At 35.9% G+C, this 17,928-nt stretch overlaps 1 protein-coding gene across 1 annotated transcript in view; it reads left to right on the top strand.

The window, feature by feature from the left end:
• LOC149797195 (afadin-like) overlaps positions 1–17,928 on the top strand; it is a 181,215-nt gene that overhangs the window by 69,795 nt on the left and 93,492 nt on the right. The window contains exons 5-8 of the mRNA XM_089961872.1: positions 10,362–10,519; positions 12,209–12,323; positions 12,733–12,888; positions 15,827–15,933. Of these exons, the coding sequence (XP_089817998.1) occupies positions 10,362–10,519; positions 12,209–12,323; positions 12,733–12,888; positions 15,827–15,933 (536 nt within the window). The remainder of the gene's footprint in view (positions 1–10,361; positions 10,520–12,208; positions 12,324–12,732; positions 12,889–15,826; positions 15,934–17,928) is intronic.

The following is a 17,928-nucleotide window of genomic DNA, read 5'->3' as shown; positions in this document are numbered from 1 at the left end:
TTGATGTCTTCAAGGGAGATAAGTTAATATTTTATTTACTAATCACCCTCTTTACCCCCCTACCCCACTGCACCAAATGAAAATCCATGCGTCATTTTGTGGCTAGGTCACAACTGATCAATCATCAGTCTTTGTAAAGTGTCGAATTTTGAATAGTATTGAAACTTAAAGTTGAATGCAATGAACATTAAAATGTTATCACATTTAAGCCAGAAAAGTCTTTGTGAAGGGTCATTTTGACCTTTATTCTTTCCCTTCCCCCATATCAGTGTTAAACTTGAAAGGCCATCATCTACGACTCGTTGAGATTTGACTGAGGCATTGCAGCGCTGTCCTGAGAAAGTAAACATTTGAGCTACCAGCCATAAAAGTTTGATATGAACCCATGTCAGATAGTCATTTTCAAAGGGAAGTTGATTGCAACATAGGTCGGAGATTCTAGGCTGTCCAAAATTTGATGAAAAAAATGATTATCTTTGGAAAATCTAGTAACCGCTGTGTACGATTGGTCAGAGTAAATTAAGGCGTACACTTTGGCAGTAATGTGAATTTAAAGTGACGACCTTGGTCGAAATTCTTTAGTCCGAAATTTCCTGGGCTCTGAGAAACCTAAAATGAATAGTGCTTTCCTCATTAAACAAGAAAAGAGGACCAGTAAGCTGACTTGTAAGAGAAGACAGGTTTTAGTGCTTGGACGCACTATTTCCAAAAGAGAACAGCATTAAGGTATGCAATTTTCAGTTTTCATGTAATTTTCTATTTTTTATTGCTTGTTGTATGCAAAATGTGTTTGATATGGCTAGGATCCATATTATGTATCGTTTATTCAGTTTCATGGAAATCTGTGGATGCTAGAGTTGTTATGCAATTTATCTCTTTCATTTTGCAGTTACTAGTTCATTGATAGAATTGACGGGTTGCATGTAATCCAAATTTTTGTAGGTCTTGGACTTCATAGGGTTATTTGAAATAATTTCTGTTGTCTGTTAGGACAATACCGATTATTGTGAGTTAATGATTATCTGATTTTGTAATGTTTAAATAATCTTGTAAGTTAAGGATTGCTGTGGGCTAGAATTTTGTGAATTTTATGCAGTAGTGATCGAGCATATGGTAGCGTAGGTAAAGAGATACGGTAATGTTAGATAAACCGCTCACATGTTAATTTATGTTGGTCGCTGTGAAGCATGAGTGATAATCTATCAAATTAGGTCCGAATTTATGCAGTGTTTGGATAGCTAGTTATGCTTCTGAGTAACATAGTTATGCTTCTGAGTAATATAAGTGAGGGAATTTTATGTATGCATTGAAAGTGATCCATATAGAGATTTAGGGGTAATTTTGTCCTTTAAGGAAACAGTTTTCTGGGAGAGACAAGACAGTCCGAAGACAGAAGTCGGAAGTCTTTAAATAGATGACGTATATTCAGAATAAAGGACTAGAATGTCCAGGAAGAGATGAAGCGTTCAGAATAGGAAGACCAGAGAATAGGAAGACATGATACACAGGTCACAAGAGGAAGGTGATGCAATCAGTCATAGACATTGCACTCTTTTCACCACTTGTTATTATGATGAAATAAATCCGAATTAGACACTGCTATTAAATTCTGTTGACATAACTTAGATTGAATTGGAGTTGTCACCATTAATTGTTATTGAATAAATTTTGTTATTTTTCTTGTCTAAGGGGGCTCGTATTGCATTATTTCTTCCCAATACTCTTGATCAGTTCTCTTTTGATATTCTATCGATCCACTCCCACTGGGTTCTAAAATTGAGGGAGGTCATCCTCTAGATAATGCCAGCCAAATCCAGTTAACCACCCCTCTTACGGGGCCCCGAGTGGCCGAGTGGTCTAAAGCGCTCTTCGTTACGGATCACTGCCATCTCACCTCTGTCTGCGTGGGTTCGAGTCTCGGATTCGGCTAATGTGGATATGTGAGAAAGCTTGCCAGTAGCTTCTCGTGGGTCGGTGGTTCTTTCCGAGGTTTTCCTGGGTTCTTCCTCCACCATTAATACTGGCCGCCATGTATAGCCTATCGTGTGCTGAAAAATGGCGTTAAACCCCACAACAACAACAACAACCACCCCTCTTACTAAGAGGGCGATGTTACAATCATATTATTCTGAAACTTCACCACAAACTGTGAATGATGTTGCAGATATTTATGGAGTTGGTTGATTTAAAAGCATTTTTAGTATCCTATAGGCTATATTGTGCATGAGATTTACATTTCCCCAAAACCATAATGAAGCATCCAGTCCAAATTCAGCCAATGTGGGTATTGAACCTGTGACCATTGGATTAGGAGTCTGATGCCTTGGGTTTAAACTCATGTATATCATCAGTACTGTACCAGGCACCCAAGCAACCTGAAGACTGTAGGGATGGGGGTCGGGGAGGCCAAAATTCCCATCCAAAAACATTTTTTATAAGGGGTCCCCAGAATTAGGTGTTGTGTTTGGGCTTTTCTTGCTTAAGGCCACTCCATTAAATATGCTTAAAACTTGAAATCACTGAAGTCTCCTTATCTGTATTATACATTTAAATACTGGCTGAACTCTTTTAGTGTGTGCTGATATTAGAGGCCTCATGATAAAAATTTACAGTGTACATGTTTTAACACAGTGTAGTTGCTGTTGTAAGGAAAAAATAAGGCATATTTGAATGAATTCTGTTTATGTTCAAAAGTGGGGAAACAAATCTATCTTTAAAAATTTAATTCATTAAAAATGAGTTTTGATGCATACATGTATCATAAGTTGGGTATACTTGATATATTATTAATATAAAAGTGCATGTGGAGCTAAAGGGTTTCACCTTAGACAGACTGGAACCCTTTCCAGATCAAGCAGTGTGACTCAAGAATGTGCTGAATTGCAACCAGAGGTAAAGTTTTATGGTTTCTTAAAGTATTTCACACTGAGGTTTTATTGCAGTATATTTACAAGAAAAAACTCATGGTATGCAACCTGTTCAGCTAATTCAGGACATGGACAAAGAGCAAAGACAATAGGCAGACATTCCATTATCTGGCCTCCAGGAGAACATTATCACAATGCACTTGAGAGCAGCCAATTACCATGGTTTACCATTGGGACAGCCAGTTACCATATTTACTTGCCTGTAAGTTGAGCCCAACTGCCAACAACATAGATCCTGATCTGCCTAGCATATAACACCTGCATATCAGGGTCTATGTGGATGGTTGTACTGATTACTCCTAACAAACTGTGCAGACCCAGATGTGCCAGTCTGTGGAGTTTGTACACTCATCTTATAAGTGAGTAGATATGGTACCATAGTTAACCATATGGACAGCTAATTACCATAGGTTACCAATTGGCAGATTTTGAAGCACCTATCATGAAGTTTATCCTGCAATTACACTGACAGCTGTAAAACTTAAAAATTCAGAAATATTTATGTTCAATTGTTTGTGGTTCAGGAGGATAATAAAAATGTGCTGTCTTTTATCCACCTGCCAATAAATGGGGATTCCTGGGGATGGAGTTTTTTTTTTGTTGTTGTTGTTGAACCTTCATTACCAGAAAAATTTGAGACTGATGTCTGAAAACTTTCTATATTATTGGATATTCTGTTGAAGTAAGGCTGATTGCAATAAATATTGTTGTGGAATATACTAGCAGTTCATTCAAGCAGTGTGGATGGTTGCTGGGAGTGGTGGAAATCATCTTTGATTTCTCTTGCCACTGCTGTAGCTCATCACTGTCTGTTTAAGGATGGTGAGAGGCAGACTATTATATCAGATGTATATATATATATATATATATATATATATATATATATATATATATATATATATACTGTATTTGCAAAAGTGTTGACCTAAACAATAACTTATGTAGACCTAAACAAGCAAAATATTGGCCTAGACAAGAAGAATGTTGACAAAAAACAAGAAAAATGCTAAAATCTAAACACCGATTTCTGCTGCCATATGTATATGTCTTTGGGTGTATTCAAATGCTGACAGTGTAAACCCTAATCTGGTGGCGCTATACAGTTTCGCATTTTGCATAGGGTTAGGATTTTAAAGAAAAAGAATTTCCCCGGCTTTCCTCACTGGTTATACTGGCTATTTAAAAAAGACCTTGTATATATTAGGTATAATGCAAAGAACCTTTAATTCCCTTTATTTTGGTGTATGATTGCTGGGTGTAATTTGGGTTATAGAGTATACAGCTTGGCCTTACTTCAGATGTGCACCTTTCAAAAAAGTGCTAGCTCAACTTGGTCCTTTTCACTTCCTGAACTTCAGAGGTAAATTGTATAAAAAAGAGCCAATAACTTTTTTTACATTTTATATATTTGGTAATTCATTCATTGCACTTTCAGAAGCTGGTATTGTCTAGTCTGGCAAAATTCATTTTCCCTATTTTAATAGCAGCTATGTATAATGTACTTTAGACTAATTCAGGCTGATTTTTTAACACAAGGGAGCAGTCATTTTAGTTAGCAGCGTGCTTAAATCATGTAAAATTTCCAAAAGTACAATATCCAAAAGAAATATCATCCACATTACATTAATGTAGCATAGAGGTAGGCCAACATTCTCTCCATTGTGCATGTTTTGAATGCAAACTACTTCACCTTACGTCACTCTCTCAAAAGTGCATATTATCTGGTGAGCCTCTGCCATAATATTATACACTGATAGAACATAGTCTCAAGTGGTCATTCTACAAAAGATTGCAAATGTAGACCATACTCTGCCTTAATATTATACACTAACAGATCATGGTCTTTAGTGGTCATTCTACAAAAGATTGCAAATGTAGACCATAATCTGCCTTAATATTATACACTGACAGATCATGGTCATCAGTGTTCCTTCTACAAAAGATTGCAAGCAAACAATGTGTACACCCTGATCTTTGGCTGCTTTATTTGACTGAAAGTCTGAGTCAGTTTCATCCATGGCTAGGTGCACCTATTTCACATGCAAATGGCAAGATAGTTATACAGTCTTTGGGTTAGATACACCTTATTCCCATGCAAATGGCAAGATAATTGTGCAGTCAGTGGATTGCTGATGATGATCAATTTGTATTTTATTTATATTCTGATAAATGCATGCAAATTTTTCATCCACATTTTATAATAATATGTGTATCATTGGTCACTTGAATGGAATGAAGTTTATTTCCATTTATATGAAAACAGAACTTGTAGGTAATAATTCTAGGATATATAGGTCAGCATCACTGTATCAGCCACTTTTACAGACTTGCTTTATTTTGACTGAAATAGGGGACTTAGATTGTGATATCAACTGGCCAGAGATGAAAATCATTAGTGTCACATTATCAGTGCACTTAAGTTTTATACCATATTTACCTCATTTTGTGTATTTGACCTCTTTTTATGCATATGAGAAGGGGGCATCTAGCATTTGGATGGTCCATGTGTGTCAGGGTGGAGGTTCACATGCTAAGGGCCTATAGTGCGGTTGTGGGATGGGTGGACGGATAGTTTTGGTTACAGTTTTTCCAGTACTTGTAACCAGGGCCAGCCTTAGGCCTATTGGACTGTTTTGGCCCAATAGGGCCAGGCTCTGCGCTCAGAGTGGCCCTGCACATTAGTATTTTTAAAGATATATCTATATAGAGAGTAATTTTAAAGCAGTGGAAGAAAATTTTAAGTTCAGTATGATAAAAAAAACTTGTTTAAAAGTTTGTTTACAAATGCCATGCTAACAGGGGCCCCACATGTAAATCCAGTGGGGCCCTGCCAAAATGATCAAAATCTGGCCCGCATTTACTAAGGCTGTTTCTTCTTGTAGCTCTGTAACACCTTTCCAAATTCACATAAAGTCTTTGGAATTTTATATAACAAGACTCCTTCTGCTTCAGCTCCTTAATTGGGTCATGGATTCTTTCGGTGCTATGTCTGCCTCATGATTAGGCCTTAGACTTTTTCAGTACCACTTTTGCCCATGGTTGGACCATGAATTCTACAGTACCACTTCTGTCCCAGGATTGGACCAAGAATTCGTTCAGTACCACTTCTGCTCCAGGATTGGGCCATGGATTCAAAACAGTTATTGCGATACGTTTTGCTTAAAGTTGTTTTCATCATTAACATTTCCGTAAAACTCCGACCTAGTTAATATTTGGAACAAACCATATGTACTTGCTTATAAGCTGAGTCCAACTGCAAACTGCACAGACTCTGATCTGTTAACATGAAATGCACCATCAGATTTGTGTTTAAATAGTTTGTTGGGAGTAATAATTAAAACAAACAACATAGACCCGGATCTCCTGGCACTTTATGTTGCTTGCAGTTGGAGTTGAAAGTGTAGATGGTATTACCATATACTTCCTTTCTCTTAGTACCACTCATGCCCCTGGCTTTTCCTTGGGTGGGGTCATAGTGTAAAGTTCTTGGTTAACTTAAAGATACTGTCTTTAACTATAATTTCTTAACCAGTCCATTCTCAGGCTTGGAACATTACATCATCACACTAACCTTAAAGATTTTACAACTCCTACCCTGGGTCAAATCCATGTGGTCATTTTGTAGAACCCCATTTAAGTAAAGCTTTGATTCTGTTCAAGGTATGGGGATTCATTTCTTAAAATAGTTCTTGTTGAATCATGTGTTTGAGCAAGTTCCCTGTCCACGGTTTGTGCATTACTTAGTAATAAAGAAAGGTATTGATTCAGGGTTTTTAAGGTCAAGCTTAACAGTCATGGTCAGTTTGATAAGAAGATATTGATTCCTGTAAATTAGGTTGACCAGAAGTCTAGGTCAGTGAGACCACAAATCTCCAGTGCAAACTAAAGTTGCATCCTATAAATGGCTTTGTTTAGTTCGCTGTATGTAAATGTTTCCACACTTGGTAGACATATAAATGAAAATGCATGTCACTGTTAGGAATACACAAACTTTCCATTAAGATTAAAAAATGTACATTTCCATATCTCATATTAAGAGGATGGTGTTGTTTGATTTTTATCAGTTCTTTTTTAAAAGTATGTATTTTGCAAAAGGTATAAAAAATCGATTCTAGCACACATCACACAACATTATGCAATGTGTTGATTTATTGATAATGTACCATTGAAACACATATTTATTACCAGAACCTTCAGTTAGTTAGAAGTTTTGGTTTAAAGAAACAGCATTTCACAATTTCAAACCACTCTACAGTTCCATAGTTGTTACAGATTATACAAAAGCATCACCTGCACATATTCACACAGTATATCCAGTTGCATTATCAATTTATTTCATCATGTACATGTCCATATCAGTGGGAAATAATATCACAGTGATTGTGGGATTATTTTACCTCAATTATCAGACATATTTATAAAAGAAAAACATATCTTACGTACTGAATCCTGTCATAATAAGCAACAAAGGTCAGCTGAGCAAGGTAAGGCATGCATATTATAATAGGCTAAATAATAGTCATATGTTTAGATAAGGAGAAAGGTTTTTAATCCAATTTGTAAAATTTTTTTAAACATCACCATTTCTATTTGGTAAACAGTTGTAGCCTTATTGTCAACCATGACCTACTCGAATGTGACAGAAATTAGCATGGTTGGAAAGTTCCTGTCAAGAGGAGACAGGACTCCACTGCCTAGGGTAGAGACCCTTCATTGGCCATTCATGACTCTTTTAAAATATCTCAGTATGATAACTGATTCAAAAACTGGATGTTTGTCATACAGATTAAATTACTGCTTAATGCAACGCAGTGGTGTCTGTCAAGTGTCATGACATGCCCCAATATTATCAAGCAGGCTTTTAACAGAAATAGGGTATCTCGATATTATAGTGTCCTGGTTTAACAGTCAATTCCAGATTGGCACATTCTGTGCCAGGTCAACTACTGGTTGGTCATTATCAACTTTAAATGGCCTGAGAAATAAATGTACCATTTAACATATATTGGCATGCCTAAGTGTCCACAGAGTTACATGAAAATGTCACTACATTTGTATCTAACAGTAGTGTGGCCAATTATGTACAATATACTAAGTAGATTATTATGATTGTCAGATTGTCAGGGATGACTCAGCAATCAGGTTATTAATCAGCTATATTCCATTTAATTAGATTGATTGACAAACATTGAATACTTTGCTTGGGATTTAAACTGAGAAGATTATTACAGGTCACTGCAGGCCATTAAGCAATTCCTATTAGGTTGCTTAGAGATTACTGGGAGAGATCTGGGATTTTTTATAATGTGGGGATTTTGAGAAAGGTTGGTTCCTTTTCTTTAATTAAAATTACTGTAATTTTTATGTTTTTCAGAGAAAAGTACTACTATATTTAACATGTTAATCAGTTGTACCCATATCAAGAGGTTAGAGTCCTACCATCAAATCAGTCCGGACTCTTCCATATACTAGACTAAGAAAATGATGGCATCATCAGCTACCATGGTGTGTCCTTTAGCAAGGCACATTACTCCAGTGGCCTTGGCATGAAATAACCCACTTCTGTTGCTTTGCTGTACAGTACCAAACCAAAATCATATCAAAGGGATCTTTCTCTCAGCCATGCCATACAAGCTAAGGAAATGGAATAGATTTGATACCTGTCATGAGAGATGACTATTGGGGCAAGCTATTTGCATGGATTTTGTATCGGGTTGGGAATAATTGTCAATAAACAGCTTTTTCTAATGAAAGTTAGATTTTTGGTATAAATTACTTATAATTTCAAGATAAACAGCCCATGAGAGATTGTGAGAAACATTATTTGTAGAGATTTCAGCACATGTTGGTACACGTATGCCTTATGTATCTGAAAACAGTGTGTTTAAGGTCATTGCCTTTTGCACATAAAAGCAAGATTGCTTTCTTTTCAAAAGTAGTCATTTATTTGGTCAAAAACTGTCAAAGTTCAGAACTTGATTTGTAAAAATTGTTGATTGGTATAATATAGATACCATGATTTCATTGCAATTTTTGTGTGAAACTGCATTATAATTCTTGAGAAAATTTGAACTATGAACTTTGGAACTCACTTCTCTATAACAAGCCGATGCGTACAGGTAACCACAAATTTTCTGGCACCCTTGGTGTCAAAAGCCTTGCCGGATTAAAAGTTTTGCCGGACCAACTGAGGTCATGCATCGCTACTATAATGCAGTTTCATCTGCATTATATACCTGCTCAGGACTGATTTGCTCATCAACTAAAAGCTTCTGAAATTTGTTCACACATACTCGGCAGTTCCGTCGTGGTCTGCAGACCATTTTCCTCCACACACTTTATACATGGAAATTCTATGACGCTTCTTGAACCGTTGAAGCCATCCTTCACTATAGTCACACTCGTGTTCTACTCTTTAAGTTCTTTATGAAACAGCTGAGCCTGGTCCATTACTATCCTGCCCTACAAGTCCACTGTCACTCTGACGTCGTCAAAACCATTCCATCATCACTTGGTCATGCTCAGTACTCTTACCATCTTTCATAGTTTTTCTAATGTTCATTAACTTTTTGCAATCAGTGTCTGAATAGAATTTCAGTTTTTTGTCCCTCTACTTCTTTTTATCGTAATTAGTTGATGAACCAATACCGTGTGCGTCACACAGCTTTTGCACAGAAACACAACGGTCCAGTTTTTTCAACAGTTCTACTTTATCTTGTATCAATAATGACTGGTGTTTATGCTTGATACCACCACTGACACTTGCATCTTTCTTAGAAGCCATAGCTGGGGTTATATGTAAGTAAAATAAGCTAAGAATCACACAAAATACAAGTATCACCAACAGCAACTGCAATGTAAACAATCCAAGTGAGTGCATGCCCAGTAAATTAATTTGGCGTCGGAATTTCAAGTGCCCTTTCATAATTTTGTCCAGATTAAAAGAGGTGCCTGACCATCCATTGCCAGGAAGACAGTGGTTTACCTGTATATAAACAAAGCTTTGCATTCACCAACTACTCCTTTCGCATGGTTGCCTTGGTATCTTTGATCACATTTGCGATATCCATGACTAGGATGATATCAGGTACTACACTAAAATATTTATAATAGTGTTCAAGTGGTCATCTGAAATGAGTTGCGAGTTTCAGGTGTAATACTATAAAATTAAATAAGTGTGAATTATGTAGAGGTGTATATAAATACTGGTCATTATGAGTAGATGCCCACTTAAAACCCATGCCCACTAATACAGGTGTATATAAATACTGGTCTTTAGGAGAAGTCCACTACAACAGGTTTCATTGTAAATGGCAATACACTGCAATGAAAAACCCCAAGACAACAGCTTTTGCGGTTTGCTCGTTAGTTGTACTCTGCAAGACCAAATTAGGTATTTATTACAGAATTAATCTTTTCTGTCTTGACTTTCAGGAGGCACCCTTAAGATATATGGAGAGACATTGCGACCAGATGTTCCTTATAAGACTCTTCTCCTGTCTTCAACGGACACCGTGAAGCATGTCATCAAGGAGGCGATGGAAAAGTACGACATGACCGATGCTGAGCCGGATGATTTTTGTTTGGTGCAGGTAAGCCATTCATAATTCTAAGAGTTTTATGTTGTGGTTGGATTTGGGTGTTTTATGGCACAGCAACACAGATAGGTTATTAGTGCTGAGGCAGATGAAGTAAAATGCCTTGCCGAAGGATATACCATGGTAGCTTATCCTTGCTAATCCAATGATAGGATTTGAAACCCACACTCTTTCTGTTGTGAGTTGGAAATGCAAACCGCTGAGCCACCACACTTCCCTCCTTTAGTGGAATTTGAAACGTACAGGAGAACCCATATTCTTCATCCCTAGACCTGCTGGAGGTTAAAGACTTGAATGTTAAAACCAGGTATGATAATTACCCCTAACAAAGACTACATGTTGGTAATTCAACCCATGAAATTAGTTCCACTCACTTGTATGGATTACATGTCCGATGCTCAACCAGCTCAGTAATATGAGTAACATAATTTTTCATTTCTCTGTTTATGATGAATTACATGTGAAACAAAATCGGAAGAATAGTGTTTAAATATTGCAGAGGCACTATTCACTGAAAATTAAAAAAGTCAAGGTTTATCAGAAAACTGTACATCATTGTAATTGTATCAGTTTCATAAATGTAATATGAGCATAACATACCATATATACATGCATATAGGGTGTCATGATTATAACATACCATATATACATGCATATAGGGTGTCATGATTATAACATACCATACATACTTGCATATACATGTAGTTTAACATGATCATAACATACCATATATGCATGCATTTAGTGTTACTCCAGCTGCAAACATTATTGACTCTGATTAGCCATCGCCTAATGCGCTGGTAGATCACGACTGTGTTTGTTCTACCGATTAGTCCACCAAACTGCACTGTTGGTGTATTATACGGTGGCAAATCTGGGTGTATGCAGTTTACAGTTGGACTTTACTCATGCCATTGTATATACAGTAGTTTAGTTTTAGTAAAAGATTCAACATTGGTAATATGTATTAACAGATGTTTGCCAATGATGTGAATAAAATGTTGACAGATTTTACTGAATTTGCTGAAGTTTAGTTCTCATAGAAATGGATTCTTTAGAATTGGGATTGAGTTAATACCTCCAACTTGCACACTGCATTTATAACAAAGCAAAAATCAACTTAGAACAGGAATCAAATTGTTACATTTAAAAGTAATTGTTCCCTGCACAAGTGGCTTTTTAAAAAGTACTTGAGAACACACTCAAACCACTTGTAATCCACTTTATTGTTTCAATTAATAGGAAGAAATAGATTTGTATTAGATTGTTCTTTTCTTTTATACACAGTTTCTGAGCATGTATTTTACATAATTGAGCTATTATCTGTGTAGTTGGTATGCCATTTTTTTCAAGTATGTTGGCCAAAATATCAAACCCTAATAGAGTAATTTTTATCTTTCAGTCACAGTACATTTTTGCTGTTGTAGAATTTGAAGAAAATTGTTTTCCACATGAGAGTGAAGCCATTAATCATAGCTGTTTATGAAATCTAGATCCCTCAACAAATTTTATGCAATAGCATTTCAGGAAATCTAGTTCACTTGCTAAACTCTATACAGAAGCAGTTCAGGATATTGAGTTCCCTTGCCAAACTTCATGCAGTTTTAAGCCTGCAATTTGCCAAACATTCTGACATGCCTTTTCTGATTGTGATACAGAGGAGATAACTCTTACTCTTTTTAGGTACTGGTACCTCCAGGGGAAAGAGAGTATCATGGAGGCCCCATAGGGGAAGAGACAGTGCTGAAAGATGAGGACTGTCCCCTTGCCATTGCTATGAAGCATCCACCCAGCAGGGGTAAGTTGGAGTCTTCTTGGGATTACAAGTTTGTCTGACTTTGGTTAGTGCATAGTGACATTGTGGTGATGATATTATCAACACTAAAAACATGTCTTAAGTTTTTAAAGTCATGCATAGGTAGGGTACATCACAGCCAGAGTTGTAGGCAAGACTCTTTATTCAGTGAAACTTTTGTTACAGTGTATAGTAATTAATTTTCTATGGTCACTTTACCTCTTATTTGTTAGGATGTGCGTTAGCAGTGGCATTTGTGTTTTCGTCACAAATTATCACACTTGTCTCATAGTCGTGGATACATGTTTACCATTTTGGAGAATCAGTATGACAGATAACCAGTATACCAATAAGAATTCAGCTTGAGAAGTAGCAGTAGAATCATTGCGATTCTTGATTTCCCTTGTTTCAGGTGTATTAATATTTCAACTTAAGAGAAGGAATGCAGATATGATCAAGCCCAAGTACAAGAGACAGCGAGCGGTATCCCATGATGATCTGAGATACACACAGGATCAACCCTCCACACCCCCAAACAAACTACCATTCCTTGTAGAATTTAATCCAGGTAATGATTTTGACTGGAGTAGATTAGATAGATGATTCAGATCTGTTTTCTTATTGCTATCATTGTATACAATAAGTTTCTTTAAATAATGTTAGCCATTGCAGATTGATGCACTGAGGCAGGTGAGGGTATATAGATTTTGATATGTACTTATGGTGTGAAACTGAGGTAAGACTTTCTTAGTTGACCTTCACTGAAATTCTTTTACTGGTGATGTTATTTTCATAAAGCTTAATGAAGGCATGCTTTTAAAAACAAGTATAGCGACATAACATCTCCAACTAGGTCACTGTAACTCAAATTTCAGGCTTTAAAGGCACAGTTCATAGTTGAGCCAATAACTTGATGAGAATGCATCTGCATATTAACTATACAAACATTGCTTCCAAGTAGGTCAGTGTAACACAGGTTTTTGTCTTCACAGAATTTAGGTAACTTAAAATAAATTTAGTTTAAAGGCATAGCTTATGGTAGAGTCAATGACTTGATGAGTTGGCGCATCTGCATGTTGACTATACAGCCATTGCTGCCAACTAGGTCACTTTGATCTTTAGTTGATGTTTTGGAGAAGGTATCCAGATTCTGTTAACACCTGTCTCGTTTTTTTTTTGCCTTAATTAATCTTATAAAAAGTGAATGCGAAATAATATAATTGACTCTCTGGATGCTGTGAATTCATTTATCATTGCTAATAAAGTCAAACCTAATTATCTCAGTTACATCAGGGATGTCAAAAAGTCATCGACATAACCAGATATCGGGTTTCATAAAAACCGAACATTGCCAACAAAAAAGGTCATTTTAAAATTATTGTTTTATTTGTATACAGTTTTACCTTAGTAACAAGTGTTGTGATTTCATACCTTTTTAGACAGAACTCCAGCTGTACATAACAGACTGTCAGAAAGAACACTGTTGCTAATAAATTACTCATGTGTGCTCTCAGAAATAAAGGTACAATATGTACACTGTTTTCTCTTTTAATACCACAGTCAGTGTGTATTTTGCAATGAACGTGTCATAGTTTCAGTATTCCTCAGGAAAAAAACATAACCTTAACCCTGGAAGAAATAATAAAATATGATCTGAACCTGACCACCACCATGTAAGTGAAGTGGATTTGCTTGTGTCTTTGGTGATGGGAAAAAATATGATATGCATTACCTAGAGCTGCCATTAATCTAACCACAGATATTATTTAATGGAAATTAATACTCTGTAATGTGTCACTATAGTCAAATTTTACAGACTGAAGACAGAATCGAATCTTTAAAAAAGTTAATAAACATCCTGCTTCACCTAATACATGGTAATGACTAAAATAAATGATCATTGTGTTTTTGCTTTTTTTTTCAAATTAGCAATTGAGATGCACACGTGTGCTGTAAATTTGTATTTATTATTAAGATTTTTTAATTTGAAAAAAGACTACTTGACTCGGACATTGCCAGAATGTGTTTTTACAGTCATGGTGTAGCTCTAATTGGCTACTGTTTTATTCAGACAAGGTAGAATAATGTATTTCTAACAGGCTGTTGAATACCTGAAATTACCCATGTCTCTAATAAGCCATAATTGTCATTGGTCAACTAATGTATTTGGCTTAAGTACACATGATTGTCTAATTTGCCTTTAGCATTAAAGTGACCCCAGCAGATCAGTGACTTTATCTCAGTAAACACACTGATTATACAGAAGACCAGCTTATTGTCGACCATTGCTTATCGATACACGGAAAAAAAATCACAGAAAAGATTAGCAGCAGCATGTCTTTTAAACTTGCTGTTATTTTCTGTAATCTGTTGCAGTACAGCCTAGATTAAATAGATGTTCATTTGTATAATCTAGCTACAGTGCAAATAAGGTTCATCAAGTGTCACTTTCCAGAGAAATCAGATTTAAAAGTGAGTTTAGTCTTGTCTGTATATGCAAGTGAATTAAGACATTTAATCTTGCAGTGGAGACAACCAGGATAACGAAAGCTTATTTTGTCAATAGGATTGTGGACTTGTGGAGGTGAATGTTGAAGAGGCTAAAACTGTGCCACAGGGACATTTTAACTCATTTGATGATGTTCGCCACTGGATCAAATTTTACGTGGACTGCACCACTGATTTTGATATGTTCCAGTTCTTCCTAGGCACCAAATGAGAAAATTCAGAGTTTAAAGTAATTTCTTTTGTTAGTGCTGACTTGTGACTGTTAGCGAAACATAACTGACCAAACTTTTGTGTGAAAATTGATCGTTTTTGCGGATCTTTTATTGTAAAATTTGTCCAAGATTGACATTGAAAGTTGCATGCCATCGAAATAAGCAGGTCCACAAGCTACATCGGACCAAAACTTATGCCCAGCATTACAGGGTTATTGACTTAACAAGGTCAAGATAAGCGGGAAAAAGTAGCATAACAGAGAAAGATGTTTTTGGGACCGGACCGAAATGCTCGTGTGATACACAGGTTGTTGAGATAATGAAGGTTGAGATAAGTGGGTTTGACTGTATATATTTTCATGGTTGTTTTTAAAAGGACATTTATCTTGGTATTTATATTCAAGGAGTGATGCATGATATGTGATATTTCCATACATATTATTGTTTGTTGCGTCTTTAACTTTGTTAAAGCCCAAAAACCATGAAAAGTGATACCCCATGAAAATAGGGACTTCCTGTATTAATTCAGTGTTCTGCATTATGTGTACAATGTACTAGCTTATGATGACTATTTAGAACGTCTATAAATTAGGTCATGTTTGAGAAATTTTTATTATTACTTCATAATTTTGGCTCCCATAGTTTAAATTGTACCAATAATATTCCACAATTTGATCAATGAAAATGAGAGTTGACAGCTTTGTTAATTTGTATAAAAAAGTAAGCTAAGTCTTTGAATTCCAAAAGTTTGATAGAAGCTGTTGTTGTATTTTATGTTCGTTACAGATGGGACAGAGAATCCAAAAGGAAAAGTTCATCGTCTTCACCTAGATGTGACAGAGGTTGGAAGTGAGAAGACAATGTCCATGTCAACAAGTGGCCAGTATCTTCAGGTAGGCGAAAAATGGAAATGTAAATTAAAATGACAATTATCCAGATTCAGCAGGACATAACAATTTATTTCATCTGTGAACGGCAGAACAGAATAAAATTTCTGGCAACAATGGTGAAATCAGCTTTGGTAAAACAGTATTGACCTTTGTTTAGGTGTATATGTTTTATAAACCAGTGAATTTTGTATTGATCCAAGCTATGTAATAATACATGTAATGCTGTTCAGAAAGTGATACAGTCAGTGTTCAGATAATTGGTTGTCCCGAAAATATATAACTTTATGGTCATGTCTGCCTTGGCAGGAGCCTCGAGTAATAATCACTTTTGTATGCATGTTCATCTGTATGTTTGTCTGTCTGCCTTTACATCCATCCACACCCTAGATTAACCCAAATCTTGCTGATTTTTATCTGGTCATTTTCTCAAGTACATTTGGACACTGAGTCATGTTACCAGGTTGGTTTAAGCATACTTTTATTGCAAACAATGGCTAAAGCATTTTGACAGCATAGAGCCTTTCTCATACAAAGAATACTTTCTGACACAACACATTCAAGATGGATGTCATTTGTACAAAATTAATTTCAGAGGTAAATATCTCACAATGTTACCTGGTTTGTGGATACAGCTTGATACAATACGAATTTACTAGACATCTCTCAAGCAGGCTTGTAATGCAGGTCATGTCCAGCTTCTTGTTAATATAAATGATGCATTCAAAGAATATTTTATACTTGCTGTTGACCATCCTGGCACTGGAGTGGTAATAAGTTTTCAAGATAAAATTGTCTTAAAAAGTATTTTAAAAAATATTAAAGTTAGGATGAGCGAGTCTAAAAGAACATTGTCCAGATAGTCCCCATTGTTGTCAGAAAGAAACGTTTACATTAAATATTACTAATATTCTTGTAGTTAAAATCTTGTGACTGATTATGAATATTCTGACCTTATTTGCTTTTTAATTGCTCAGGACTATTACAATTAAATCATCTTTGAGGGGTGTGAAACATCACATTTTATTTAGGATGCCACCAATGGAAAAGAAATAAAATAACATCTAAACAAAAGAAAGCTTGAGATCCCAAAATAAAACTACTTTCCCTTCCCTGTGTAGATTTAAATGGAATAGCCATTAGGAAAGAAATTTTAATAGGAATCCCAATAATTTATGCTGCCAGAATTCAGAATATGACGTTCACCACTGTTGTTGCTTCTCTTTTGTGTAACTATGGTCTGTTTGATCTTGACAACTCCTTGAATTTTGAGAAAAGTTAGTTTTATCCTTGGATATTCCTTAAATTTGTTTAATAATTGCTTATGCTTGTCCCAAAGTTTCCCAAATTTCTCTGATGGAATAGAGAATGGTAAAACTCAGAATTATCACTTTTTAAATTCTGAATTTGTGTTTAAAATATTTTCTAAATAAGAAACAAATATACTGGATATGAACAATGGAAATGCATGTTTAGACTGGTTAACCTAATACAGTTCAAGTTTTCTGTAAACAGATCTGATGGCATATGTGAGCCCCACATGAATGTAAATTTTGTTGTGGAAATAACTTGGACTAGACTAGGGTGGTCACTTGTCATGTATTCTAACTTTGCACTCTGATGGACACTTTTAAGATTCACATGTACTTAGCACTCAGACTGACCAAGCTGTATCGGAGTGCTCAAATAAGTCGTAATGCAGATGTGTTGTGCATGATTAAAATTTTCTGTTTTATATCGAACCCAGACCCCCCCCCCCTTGATAAAAACCTTTGACCCATCCTTATTTTTCAACAGTGTGCCATCAGATATGTTCATTACTGGCTGATATTTCACCATCCTTTCCTCATATTCTAACTTTTGTCCTGTTAACAATTTTAGCACCACTAGATATGTCTGTCCATCCATTAGCACAAGTTTGTTATTGCTGCTCCTCCTAGAGTAATTGCAGGATTGTCTTCTTGAAACATTACACACACATTCACCCCATGGTCAAAGGTA

Source organism: Sinohyriopsis cumingii, chromosome 6, assembly GCF_028554795.1.
Source record: "Sinohyriopsis cumingii isolate HCF-2022 chromosome 6, ASM2855479v2, whole genome shotgun sequence".
NCBI classification, from domain to species: Eukaryota; Metazoa; Mollusca; class Bivalvia; order Unionida; family Unionidae; genus Sinohyriopsis; species Sinohyriopsis cumingii.
This window is presented reverse-complemented; position numbering and strand designations above follow the sequence as displayed.